We start from the raw sequence: 14285 nt of genomic DNA, 5'->3' as shown, positions 1-14285 counted from the left end.
ACTACAGCAAATCTGTTAATACAGCTTATATTCAAAACTAGAGCTACTTTTAGCACAATATATTGAATGGATATGTGCCAAAATTTTTGTTAAAGTTTTCGCAATTCTCCATCTGCCAGAATTGAAAATATGAGCTTCTGGCATTTAAGAGCTGTGTAATAACAAAGATCTAAAATTGGAGAATAGAGTATTAAAAAACTGAAATTAATTCACATCTGATTATTTAGAAAGCTATTAAATGTGAATGTGAACTTTTGATATCTAAAATAACGTCACTAGAAGCAGGCAATTAGGAGACATCTGTGTAAGAAAACAAAAACAGCAAAAACTTTTCCAAAACTAGCACAACTGATTTAATTAAATTTAATTCTATATTTAGGATTAAAATAGAATGACTTCACAGATTGCAATCAAGACCACCAAAAATGTACTTCAACAAAAATATTATAATCAGAACACATTTTAAGACTAAATATACTTAAGATGTCCTTCTTCACTTGAATTTCTCTAAAAAGCTTCAGATTGCCAATTGCATTATTTTTATTGCTTCCCTTCTCATTTAGCACAAAATCATCTCTTTTTAGTTTAATTATGTGCCCATTAATAGACAAATGGATAAAGAAGATGTGGCGTATACATACGATGAATATATATTACTCGGCCATGAAAAAGAATGAAAATTTGCCATTTGCAACAACATGCATGGGACTAGAGCGTATTATGCTAAGTCAGACAGAGAAAAACAAATCCTATACTATTTCACTTATATGTGGAATCTAAAAAACAAAACAAAACAAACAAACCTAACAAAATAGAAACAGATTCATAGATAGAACAAACTGGTGGTTGCCAGAGGGAAAGGGGGTGGGGGGATGAGTGAAATCGGTGGAGATTAAGAGGTACAAACTTACAGTTATAAATGAGTCACAGGGATGTCATGTACAGCACAGGGAATACAGTTCATTAATATTGTAGTAACTTTGTATGATTACAGATGGTAACTAGACTTATTGTGGTGATAATTTTGTAATGTATAAAAATATTGGATCACTATGTTGTACACCTGAAATTCATATAATATTGTAAGTCAATTATACTTCAGTTAAAAACTGACACAGGCAATGGCATTAAAAATGTTTTAAACAATAAAATAAAAAAAAGAATTTCATAGTTTCAGCTATTTGAAATGACCACAGGGGTTTAGGACATAGAGTTATGTAAATTTGCTCAGGTAAAAACTTAACCACATGTCCTACGAGGCTGTTACCTGACAGGAAGTCACTTAGCTAATGACTGAGCCTAGCTCAGCACTGACATATGACTATGGCTTTACTGCTCTGTTTACCAATATTAGGAGAAAATGTCCATAAAGTGAAAAATACTAGAGTAAAAAATACTATGTGTGAAAAATTGCTTCCAAAAGAAAGGTAACTGATAGTGTTAGGATGGAAAAGGAAAGATTAAAGGTCTTTGTAGCATTAGCTGTAAGGGAGAGGATTTGGATAAAGTGGCAGGATAAATTTGCTAGTGGTTTATCTCAGATACAAATGACCTTATTATATGCTTTATATAGAAAAATAAAAATGAGTAACTTTATTGAGTGTTCTAGGCAATATAAAAATCACTGGGAGAAAGCTAAAGGTGGAAAAAGGCAGAATTTAAAATATTATAAAGATAGGCAATGGAATAGAAAGAAAAAAATCTAGTAATTGACTCAGATCAATGAATATATAACATATGACAAGACTATATATTTAATAGAGGAGGGACGTTAACTGGTGATTCATAAAAGGAAAAAGAAATCTACCTCACACTCTATACAAAAAATTTAATTCTGTAGCTTTAGATAAAAACATAACAAAAATATAAATAAAAAATAAAGCTTCTAGAAAACTAAAGAATATCTTTATGATCGTGGGGTGGGCAAAGATTTCTAAAAGAGGACACCAAAAAGGAGTGATTATAAAAGACTGATAAATTGGATTTAATTAAATTCAATTAAAACAAAAACAAACAAACAAACAAACACCATTAGTAGAGTGAAAAGGCAAAGCACAGGCAAACCCACTTGGAATATATAAATAATTCCAACAAATCAATAAGAAAAAACAACTAAATAGAAAAACAGGTGCAAAGTTGCCAGATGATAGGATATCTGCATACTCAGCTTTAGTAGATACTGCCAAACAGTATCTGCTTGAGACTTGAACAGGTCCTTCACAAAAATGAATATCCACATGGTCATAAGCACATGAGAATGTGCTCAACCTCATTAGTCAGGAGGGAAATATGTTAACAATCAGAACCACCACTTTGGAAAATTGTTTGGCAATATCTACAAAGCTGAATATATATGTGCATACTCTGTAATCCAAAAATTGCACTCCTGGATATATACCCAACAGATTCATATATATATAAGTGTACCAAAACACATTTTAAAATGTTTGTAGCAACAAAATTTGTAGTTTTCCCAAGCCAAAAACAATCCAAATGTCTATTAGTAGCACAATGAACAAACTGTGGTATATTCATAAAATGCAAAACTCTAGCAGTGAAAAATGAACAAGCAACTGCTACACATATAATAATGAACAAATCTTAGAAGCCCAAGGGGAAGCTTCTCAGTGGCTGGTCCTGTTCTACTGCTTGACCTAAGGGTGGTCACACTCAGAGGAGTGTATACTTTGTGGTGGTTAATATGCTTTTTTGCACCCTTCTGAATACATGTATACTTCAATGAAGGAGTTCCAAAGCAACTCCTTCCCAAGAAAAAAATCTTTACAAATGATTTTAGTGCCATATTATACAAATCATAAAGTGTATGGAGACTAAATTTTTTTTCAGTTATACTTTATTTCAGTTTAAATTTTATTAAGAAAATGATATGCTATAGAGGTGTTTGTGTCTTATGACTGTCAAGGGTCCACTATATTCACATTTTTTGAACAAATATATGAGAAAAATGTGAAATTCTAAGACCACTGAGCTTTATAAATTTTCCAACATGAAATCATAGTATTATTTTCTCTTCCGCAACAATCCTCTTTCTATTCATATATGATTACTTTATCTCACTTTAGTCTCATAATTTCTTCCCTCTTTTATATGCAGAGGGAAAATACAGATGTCTATCAGCTTTGATCCATGATGTCAAAATTCAAACTTGGTACTTACGGAAAGGGCCTCTGCTCCAGTGCAGGATGGGAAGAAACCAGTTCCCTTTTCCCAACTGCACCTTTGTTTGGTGTTTTCCTGGCATCCCAGTAGGCAACAATGAGAAGGCTAAGAAGGATGCCTAGGGCTGACTCCAGGATAAGTATTTAGAACTGCAAAGCCATGTTTCTGCAGAAGGTGCTCCCTATTCTATAATTAAGAAATTAAACCCCATTCACACTCATGACTTAAAGATAAGACTCAGCTGGGAGGAAGGTGGATATTAAGTCTAATTTCCCACAAAAGAGGAATGAAAAACCAAAACAAGTAGGCACTGTAAAATTGTTTTTGTCTTTTTAATGGCAGGTCAAATATCCTGAAACATACATATATTTTGATAGTCTTCTAATCCCAGTTGAGTTCAAATATTAAAGTAACACACACGAGCTAAGAGAATTCAATATTGTTCCAAGGCACTTACTGAATCTCCATGACTAAATGAAAACAAGGACAATTAGGATGGACAATTAGACAGTTTATAATATAAAAATAACTTTTTGCTTACAATTTACAAAATGTATTATTATTACAATCTTTGATCTCTGATAACCTGTAATGCTGGCTGCATGACTCCAGCAATTTTAAAATTCTGAAACTATTTTCTAAAACTTCAGGGCAAATAATTTACAAATAAGGTACACAAAGATTTAGACCATGCAGAAATTTCTTACATCTTCTGTTAATAATATTTTATGACTGTAACTTTATCAAATTATATACCTACTTGCCCTGTACATATACAAAATAATGCATACATGATAAAACATTAGCAAAAGAGTAGTCCTTAAACTCAATTTATCATAAAAGTATTACTATATTAACATGTCTACAAGCAGCGTGTAACAGGGTTAAGAGACATTAAGGCAATAATACTTGAAGTTACAAAATAAACCATATGTAATACTTTTTCCTAAGTGTAATATAAGGCAGGTAGATGGTCCCAGCAAAAAACACTAAGGTAACAATCTACACTGCTGTTAGTCCCACATTTTTAAGATGGAATACTATAAATCTGGCTTTCAGTGGCACTTGAATTTTCCAGTATAATTTAAAGTGTCTTTTAGTTCCCTGAATCATGTCCATTCTGAAGGTGGATCTCTTGGTCCTTTGGGTTTTCCACAGCGATTACCAAAACCTATAATCAAAATACCACAATAATTCTCTAGTGTTCAGAAATATTTTTAAACTATTAAGCTCATGTCTGTAGACATTCTTATTTTATGGAACAAATAAATTTCCATATGGAAATTTAGAACTTAAAACTAAACAAATCTCTACAAACACAAACCAATTCTTAATTTGTTCTGGGTAGTTGAAAATAATTGCTTCTTTTATAAAAATAAAATCAATTCTATCAAAATGTAAGAAAAACAGCTAAGATATTTTAGTCTTTCCGACTCAAAAGAAAGATTTGTTTACATACTGCAGTTTTTTATATTTTAGTTTTTAACCTCAGTATGAAACAGAATAAATTAGTTCATTTGTTTCATAATTAATTCCAAGCAGCTTTGACGGTACACGTTTTATTCTTGGCAAGTGCCATTTAAGGGCCTGAATAAATCATAGCACAAAGATAAACTTTGCCTTAAGGAAATTCTGGAATGATGGCAAATAACTTTTTTTCATTCTTGCCAGCATTAACTACACAATTACAGTTTTAAAATCATCTAATAAACAAATTACCAATCTCTGTGGCTTCTGTTGGACTTTCTGATATTTGATCTTTCTTGTTACTGAAATTAGTTGGACATTCTGTACAAGTCTCTGTATGAATACCTCGTGCTGGATGGTCTAAAATGCAAATCAAAGCCATTGTTAGTCATAATCATGTTTAGCATCATAGGTAGAAGAATCCTCTAATTGTTTTAATGTGGGCAGTTAGTTACAAGAGCAAGTTTTTTTCTGAGCATCATAATTTTAGAGGCCCAGATAAATATAAATGCAAGGGTAATGAACACAGGAAATTATATTAGGTGTTCTTGCAGGCACCTAGAAACCTGCAGCGAGTACTTCTGCTGTGACGATTCTCCTCATGCTCCTACTTTAACTGCAACTGAAATGCCTTTATATGGAAATCAATGGCAAACAAGTTCATAGTTTATTAATGGACTTAATATTTGTGCTTAAAAGTAGTAATTCTTTTAAGATTTAGCATTGCTTAAATTTTAGTTAGTTTACTTATTTAACTGCCAAGGCATACGATTAGTAACAAAAGAAATCAACTACTATGATTCAGGCATCCTTTCACCACCTTCATCACGTCCCCTACACCCCCTGTAAGGAACTTTTCTGGAAACTTGGAATACAAGTCAAATAATAGACAATCCTTGTCCTCGGGTGCTTATAGTCTAGACAGGGGTCGGCAAACGTTTTCTATAAAGGGCTAGAGAATATTTTAAGCTTTGCAAGCCACATACGGTCTCTGTCGCACATTCTTCATTGATTTTTGTTTCTTTGTTTTTAATTTTAAACAACTCTTTAAAATGTAAAAAGAATTCATTCAGCTCAAGGGCAGAATAAGAAAACAAGCCACGGGCAGGATTAGGCCTGTGGGATACAGTTTGCTAACCCCTGGTCTAGTAGGAGAGACAGACAAGTACATTACTTATAGTAGTGTGATAAGGTTTATAATAAACGGGGACAGAAAGGAGAGGCATGTAGACGAAACTAGTGGCGGAGATTCAGGGTTGGCTTCTATAAGGAAATGATGATTTAGGCTAAAAGCCTCAATTTTCTCAATGAAGTAAAGGGTCTACTACTGAGTAACAGTTAGTGGGATTCATGAAGAAAATCAAGATTTGGAAAATTCAGGGGAAATAAAAAGGGTATAAAGCAGAGCATGTAAGATAACCAAGCAACGCTGAGGGCTCAACTGTGGATCAGTCCTAGAACTGTATGCTCAACCTGTAAAACAGCCAAGTTCCTCAGCAGTATTCAGTAATCCTGAGGGATAAAGCAAAATGGTATGGGAATTAGGGGCAAGAAAGTTAAGGATAACTGTGAGTGTGACTAGAGTGACGGAATCTAGATTGAATAGAGAAGGAAGAGAAACCAGAAAGGAGTTAACAGATACTAAGAAAATAAAAGACCCAGGGATCTAGCTATAGCAGCAGTAGTCATATAACATAGATAATAATAACAGCATTGCTACCATTTCAGTGCCTACCATGTGCCGGGCACTGTCTAATACTCTCCATATATGATTTGATTTAATTAAATCTTCGCAACAATCCTCTATCTATACCATTATCTGCATTTCACAGAGAAGAAAACTGAAGCCTAGAAAGATGAGGTAACTTGCCCAAACCCAAAAAGTAAGTAAAATGGCAAAAATGGGACTCCAATCCAGGTGGGCTTGATGCTAAAGCTTCTGCTCTTTTCCTTATAATATGTTGCTGTAGAAAAGTAAACAGAGAATAATAAAGAGTTTATGAGATGGAATGGAGCCCCATTAGGCAAAGATCCAGGAAGAGAGCAGCTGTAGCAGCATGGAGGGTAAGGGCAGAGGTGATAGATAAATTGAGGGAACTGTATAAGCTAGGATGTTTGATGAGCTGCTTACATAGTTACTGATTTATAAGAATTAACAATAACTTGACCTATTTTACTATGATCATAAAAGTAATGTAGTAGAAAAATTTTCTAACTTGGCATTATTACACTGCATTGAGCTAACATAATCTTACTAGCCTTCACAAATGTAGAAGTCCTAAAAGGAAGATTTCCAAAACAATTGATTTTTAGGCCCCCAATTCAATCATCTAGGTTAATTTGGCGCATTTATTCAAATCATTGTCAGATCTAGATTCTAAGTGTTTTTATAAACAACAGAAATAAAATACAGGAAAATATTTTTAAAATAATTTCCTTCCCATCAGCCTGTTAACTACTGATAATAAATGCTGTTATCCTCCCGATCAATAATAATATCTGGTATAATAACGAATTTAAAAGAATTATACTACATAATTCAGGTTCTAGAAGAGCTGTCCTACATATTTCCACATACTGAAATAAATTTCACAAATAAATAGCATGCACAATGAGACATGCTATTTTATGGAAATTAATCTATATAATCTATAGCAAAAAGGAACACAGTCCAACTTACCACATGTTTCACTTCCAGAGGTTATCAAGCCCTATAAGGAAGACATTCAATAGCTATTACAGCACATCCCTTTCATGTACAAATTATAGAAAATTTGGTCTGTTATGAGTATATATCCCAATAAATCAAGATCTATCAAGATTCTCATGTCAAAGGAAAAGAAAACAATGGTGTTTTCAATTAGGGTTAAAAATGTTTAATGTTGTGGTGTTTTATACTGGGAGTAAAAGGATAGGGGAATTCCTTTTCCTTCTGGATGAAAACTGAAAATGCAGAAGTTACTACATTACGAGAACATTCACACAACTGCATTTTGCCAGCCCTCTACTGTATTCATCAAATTATGATATCACTGATTGTAAGACATAGCATCATTATTAGGTTACCAATACTTTATCTACCAATTAAAGTATATCACAATGCTTTTTTAGTCAATTTTAAGATATACCCCAATTTCAGATATTCAAATGTGAGAGAAATACGAAAAATATTAATGTTGATGAAAAATAGCATTTCCAGTGGCTAAAATATTTAGCTACCAAAACATTTCCTGAATGTGAAAGGAAGTCTCATGTGACCAGAAAAACTAAAGGGAGAGACAATATACCTGGTTCTATAATGGAAAGAACAAAATCTAGGAAAGTACTGGGACCCTGAAAATAGTAACTCCTGTTCTATTCATACCTCCAAAATGATTTGAAACAAGGCATAATTTACAAATTTCAAAAGCAGCTTGGGAAAATAATACTCTGAAGTGATGGTCATATGTAGATCATAATGCTCTTTAAAAAAATTTTAGATCTCACATTTTATACACTTTTCATCTGAACTCATAGCATAAGAAATAATTATCAAAAATTATATTTAATAGACTTAAGGTAAGTTATTATAACAAACAACTGTAAGATAAATTAGTAAAACAAAAGAACAAAAATATTGAGCTATAGCTGTTCCAATCCCAAAAGGACTCACTTCAGGTTTTCTTTGTTCACACTGTTCCTGATTTTGAAGTTCACTCCACTCAGATCTTACAGGTGTATCTGAGAAAAATGAAATCTTACAATTAAAATTAACATCTTTAATTATGAAAATTTCTTGCTTTAAGGTAATATACAAAAACAGATACTGTAGATTTTTAGAAACTATCACTTCCACTAAAAAATTTCTAGCTTCTATTAATTGAAGAATATCCCTTTAAGCTTTGCTTTCTTCCTTAAAATTTAAAGAACTGAGTTATCAGAGTTTATTACAAGTGCATTGTAATCTACAGGTGTGACAGACATAGACTTATGTATTTAATATTAGTGGAGTATACGGCTTCACTGTTTTTAACATTCTTAAAATCAGTTAAAATGAATAAAATATTTGTAAAATGCAGCTCAGATAAGACTAGTAGTGTGCACCTCCACTGAGCACAAGACACCGTAAATATATTAAAGCTGTTTCTATACTCTTTTTCAGGATGGGAAGGAGGAGGAATATATTATCAATACTCTGAAATATCACTTTCTCCCTCACTGATACTCTTGTGGCCTTAAGGGTGCTCAGTTAACATCAACTGAGTGATGCCTGCCTACAACAGAATTTAAATGTTTACTTACCTACACTGGTACCAAGTGAAGCAGTTAATATCTTTTCATAAGTAAATGCCATTTTTAATGAATGAAAAGACAATAAACTGTATACAGTTATAGTTGCATTTAACTGGATTATAGTGTTTGATATAAATGCAGCCATTTTATTAGCAGTCTTAGCAAATAAAAAATACCATTATAAGTATTTTTCATACAAGGAATTAAAAACATTTGTCAGTATAAATTCAAACCTGTTTTTGAATTTAATTGTGTAGCTCAACAGCAACAGACTGACATCAGCCATGTTTTACAGAGCTTATTATTAAAGCATGAAATATGTAAAATCAGAAGATATACTCACTGTGTTCACTGGCCAATACAAAAGACTCAGGAGTTCTTTCAGGTAGGGGAGGAGGCGAATCTTCACTAACATCAACATCTATAACAAATACATAAAATTTAGACAAATTATGAACTTGTTAAAAAATGTTAACTCATTTAAAAGTGAACTTGTTATCTAAACAAAATAAGACAGCTTTCTTGACATTCTTATAAATCACTGCCACAAGTATCTAGGAGAACCAGTTTTTAAAAATGCAAAAATAAACAAGATATCCTTATCACTTGACTTGTTATCAAAAACAATTATAAAGCTTATTGAGCAAAGACTGAACTCCATCACTGTTGCACAGAGAAAATGACTCTCCCATGACGTTCCTGACACCGTGTAGGTATTAATCACACTGTCCTCTGAGTCTGAAGGCATCTTCAGCAGAGAAGCCAGCAGGCGAGTGCCTTCTCTACTGGGTTTGCTGATAATGCTTTGGGTCCACAAAGGAAAGCTTCAGTCATTTGACTTAAATCAGTGCTTCCCAAACTGTGATCAATTGCTAAACTCCTTTTACGAGTTTTGCCATACTGTGGACCATATGTCCTATTTTTTTAAATCCCACTCATTTTAAACTTAACTATGTACTTCAGTCATGTTTTAAATAGTAATGACTAAAATAGCAGATTAAAAGTGTTAGTTATTTTCCTAATATACAAAAATATAACCATTAAAATTTTTGGATGTTCATTTATTTATTGCCTAAAATCTTGTGAACAGTGGCATATGACCATACTTTGAGAATACTGACTGAAGCCATATAAAAGCTTTTCACCAGTAAAAACAAAATTAGCTCTTGGAAAAGATAATGCATTAAGTAAGCCTTGTCAGTTAGCCTCATTATGGCATTAGGTGAAATGAGAGTATTAGATCCTTTGAGGTTTCACTGGAGGTAGAAAAAGAAAATATGAGGATACAATTCTGTGTGTGGACTCTCAGGTTAGAAAAGATGGGGCAAAGAAAGGAAGCTGTGAGGATCCTATATTGTCTGGCCCTTGACAACTGTTTTCTTAAAAATGTGAACAACTGTGCCATGATACTTGGCTATTTTACCACATTTGATAGGCTATGCATTAAAAAGAGAGTGAAAATCAAGAAAAGCCTTTTCAATTTTCAACATGCATGAGCCAGGTATGACTGCTCTGGTTCCTCCTACAATTGTTTAGCTGAAGACACAAGAAAATACAGCCCCTGGATCCTGCTGAGAGAAGAGTTCCAGTCCAATACTTTATATATATATGTGTGTGTGTGTGTATATATATAAAAATCTGTATACACACACACACACACACACACACACACACATAAAACATGAGTACTGGAACTCTCTTGTATATAAAGTTAAGCTACTAAAGAACTATCTAACCTGTCTGGTAGTAACAGTCTAAGCAATCATATTTCCCCTTGCTCTTTTGTTACTAAGAGCTCACAGTGAAGAGATGGCTGTTGAAAGGAAGGGATGCATAATCTTGACACTGTGGTGCCATTTCACAATTACGTGAACAAATCAGGAAGGACAGTATGGCTTGTTTACATCAAGTATCAAGTATCTTTCGGAAACTCTATACCTCTTCTGTTTTAACAGTCCTCGCTCTTAAAAGACTTTATTTTCTAACTGTGGCCTTGGCTTCTCAACTGCATGTTTCTCCCTGGATCTCTGGATTGCCTTTTCTGTGTTATAAATTTGTGTTTCAGAGGTTATCCAACCACAGCCTGCACATTTTTCGTAGGCTTTTGTAAATCATACACTTTATGGGAGCCTAGTGTAGCCATGTTTGAGAAATCTTTCAGGAGGCCTGAGTCAATATTAAAATCAGAATGATAGCCAGGAGTTTTTTTTAGGCAGTAACTTATGCAAAAGGTTGTTTTAGGTATCAAAACAAAATTATTCCATAGCAAATTTTAAAACAAACAAGCAAACAATAATCTAATCCTTGAGCCAAAGGTTCATCTACAAGGTAAATAATTACTAACATTAAAAATAGGACTGCTTGTAGTTATGCTGCAACACAGAATACTTACACAGGAAAATCTTCTGTTAATACCAAACTCATTTAGCATAGTTAAGGTAGGGTGAAAAGAAACCAGAAATCACATTTACAGCTATCTTTGCTTTGAAATACAAATAAAATGGAGAGAAAGGAAGTGAGCTGGTATACAGAAGAGTGCTTTCAACTATTCTGTACAGTATGTTGTATTCTAAAGGAACTCTTTCTGTTATCACTAAAACACTGGTCATATGGCAGTAACTTTTAATGAGCATGTTATATCATGCATCCTTCCTGCCCTCACCAAACTCTATTTCGAGTAATGGTTTAAAAAAATTTATTTCCTAGGTACAAAACAAATGCCTGATATGCTAAAAAAAAAAAAAAAAAAAAACCAAAACGACAATTTCTTATCTACATGTTTTCTTGTGTAGTTACAACTTAGCAGTTATTTTTCAAACTCTGAAGTCGAGGGGAAAAAATATATTAACAATTTTAAATTATGCCAAACTGGTAAAGTAGTATTTATTGTGGCAACCATTATCTTCTGAAGATCCTTCAAATAAACCACAAAAGAATCAAGAACACAGAAAATCCTGTAAATTTAAAAAACTAGCTTAGACTCTCATTTACTCTACCAGATACATCCCCAAGATAAAAAAAAAAAAAAAAAGTATGTTGTGAGTTGAGGAAAATAGAGGCACCACAGTATGGGTGGTACTTACTGGGTGAGAATTAGAAAAAGTCATCTTTCAAGTTCACAGTACTTATTTGACTGCACATTATAAATACCAGTCTATGTGTGTCGCTATCAGAGTTCACCGACAAGTAAAAGACCACTGATAGTCAACCTATCAATGAACAGCTTTTGTGTTTATATATTTGCTGTCAACTTCATGGTCTTTTTTTTTTTTTTCATGGTCTGTTTAAGACGGCACCGTGGTAATTTTTAGCAGATTAAAGAGGAGCTTCGAGACCCAATAATACATCTTGGGAACTTAGGGGATACGTTATCTTGAAATGCTTAGACTGCTTAAAGAAGAGAGTCATTAATTAAACAGTAGTAGCACTGATGACTAGACATGGAAATATCCCACTTTCTACTGACTGAATTAAACTTCCTATATTCTGCTGAGCAGCTGCAATATTGCTCCTTGGTTAATAAACTCATTGTTGAAAAGAGCCATTTTGCAAGCATTTGTGAGGAGGTTTAAAATTTTAAAAAGGTATTTTGTAGTTAAAAGATCATAAAAAGATAACGAAATAGATATCTGTAATATACATGGGTGAAATTAAATGGCCAATCAAGCCATTCTACAATATTTGTGTCACTGTCACTTTAAGTAATCCCTAAATTATTTCTAATTATTCAGTTATATAAAATTTTGACCCATATAAATACTAAGAGTTGTAAGATATAAGAAGAGAAAATTTTCAGTTACAACAATTTAAATATTTTGGAAACAAAAAGTCCAATAATGCAATGTGATCAAACTAATGGAACAATAAATAAAGGGCTTACTTAAAAAAAAAATTAGTATCAAAAATAATGAAATTTTGCGTAGGTTCTGGAGTAAAGTGTGGAATAAAACATAATGAATTAATATAGCTAAGCTGCTTAGAACAGTGACTGGCACATCGTAAAAATATTTAAGTGTTAAGATACTATTATCATTACCTTTTTCAGCACCTGAATGTATTGTTCCTGCTATATCATGTCTAGCAATGGACATTGACAATACTTTCCTTGTAGAAATGCTTTCAGTACTAGCGGCAGCAGAAACAGTGGCACTTGCTGTTGAAATACTGGTTTTATTCTTGGTCACAGCACCATCAGAGTTCCTTTCATCAGAGTCCGAGTCATCAGAGTGAAGAGGATTAGTAAAACTGAGGGGTGCTCTGAATAGAGGGGAACTGTTGTGATGATCTGTGAGATCATGGGTTGCAAGTTGTGTCGTGGGGCTTGGTGTTGAACTCCCAGTTTTCATTGTTTGACAGTGGGTATCTGAGGATTTGCCTTCAGAGGAATCAGGCATGGGTAGAGTATTCTCAGGTCCATGAAATGACCATGGTGCATGTCCTTTCTCATCAAGAGGTAAGCGGTCTGGCCTTGGAGGTGTGTCTGAATTCTTCTGTGATTCTTCTGGTAGGATAACTGGAGCTTTATTTGACTGTGTTGCATTGCAGTCCACACAGGAATTCTGGGAAATACCATCAATTTTTAGATCTCTTGAATTCAGTTCCTGTGATTTAAAGACTTTATCAATTGTACATGGTGAAGCCGAAGCCGATTTAATTTTAATTGCATGTCCCCTATTCAAGAGTGTGTTCCCTTCAAAACTTTTTGGTCCTTCTTGAAGAGGGACCTTCTTAATCTCAAAACTTAAATTTCGCTCCAATTTTTTATCTATTTGTTCAACAGTTGATTCATTTTTCCCTGTAAGTTCTGTTGATTTATTATAGTTTCTGTTGAGGTCTGTTGAATGTTGTTCTGATGAAACCACGTGCAACACTGGCTTTGGATGGTATCTGTCATTGTCCTGCCACACAGTAGTGACTGTTGGAAAAGCTGAAGGGGGAGAAGGTGTCAAGATGGGTGGCACTGGGTGAGGTTCTGGAGGCTGCAGTATTTCTTCCTTAGCATCCCCTTCTACAAGGCAACTGGAAAATATTTAAAAAAAGGGTATTAAAAGAATGTTCATCCTTTTAAAAAATAAGTTTATAGGTAACAGTTATGTAGCTAAGCCTCTTTAAAGTAAAAGTCAGTAGAGTCTGTGGTTATGAATTAAAATTTGCCAAACTAAGTTAATGTTTAACAAGGTAGTAATGTATGTACATTGTTTAAAAAAGTCAAATAACACAAGAATTTTAATAAAAAACCAGCAGTCCCCTCCCACAGCCCTCCATTTACCCTGACACATCAAGTTTCAACTTTTTAAAAACAGCTACTTCGAAGATTTGCCTCCATATTTCAAAATATTTCAGAATGCATAAACGTTATTACTTGA

General features: G+C 33.5%; 1 protein-coding gene across 3 annotated transcripts in view; it reads right to left on the bottom strand.

Annotated features, from left to right (window-relative positions):
• Positions 1–3488: 3488 nt before the first annotated feature.
• The window catches only part of PTPN12 (protein tyrosine phosphatase non-receptor type 12), an 86280-nt gene continuing 75483 nt past the window's right edge, over positions 3489–14285 (bottom strand). For all 3 annotated transcript variants that reach the window (XM_067746041.1, XM_067746040.1, XM_067746043.1), the window contains 6 exons: positions 12956–13938; positions 9263–9340; positions 8300–8367; positions 7328–7358; positions 4900–5007; positions 3489–4351 (listed from right to left, as the gene is read on the bottom strand). In XM_067746041.1, the coding sequence (XP_067602142.1) occupies positions 4290–4351; positions 4900–5007; positions 7328–7358; positions 8300–8367; positions 9263–9340; positions 12956–13938 (1330 nt within the window). In that variant the 3' untranslated portion in view covers positions 3489–4289. The remainder of the gene's footprint in view (positions 4352–4899; positions 5008–7327; positions 7359–8299; positions 8368–9262; positions 9341–12955; positions 13939–14285) is intronic.

The sequence above is a fragment of the Pseudorca crassidens genome, chromosome 8, assembly GCF_039906515.1.
Source record: "Pseudorca crassidens isolate mPseCra1 chromosome 8, mPseCra1.hap1, whole genome shotgun sequence".
Classification (NCBI taxonomy): Eukaryota; Metazoa; Chordata; class Mammalia; order Artiodactyla; family Delphinidae; genus Pseudorca; species Pseudorca crassidens.
Note: the sequence above shows the minus strand (reverse complement) of the source record. Positions and strands in the feature narration are given on the sequence as shown.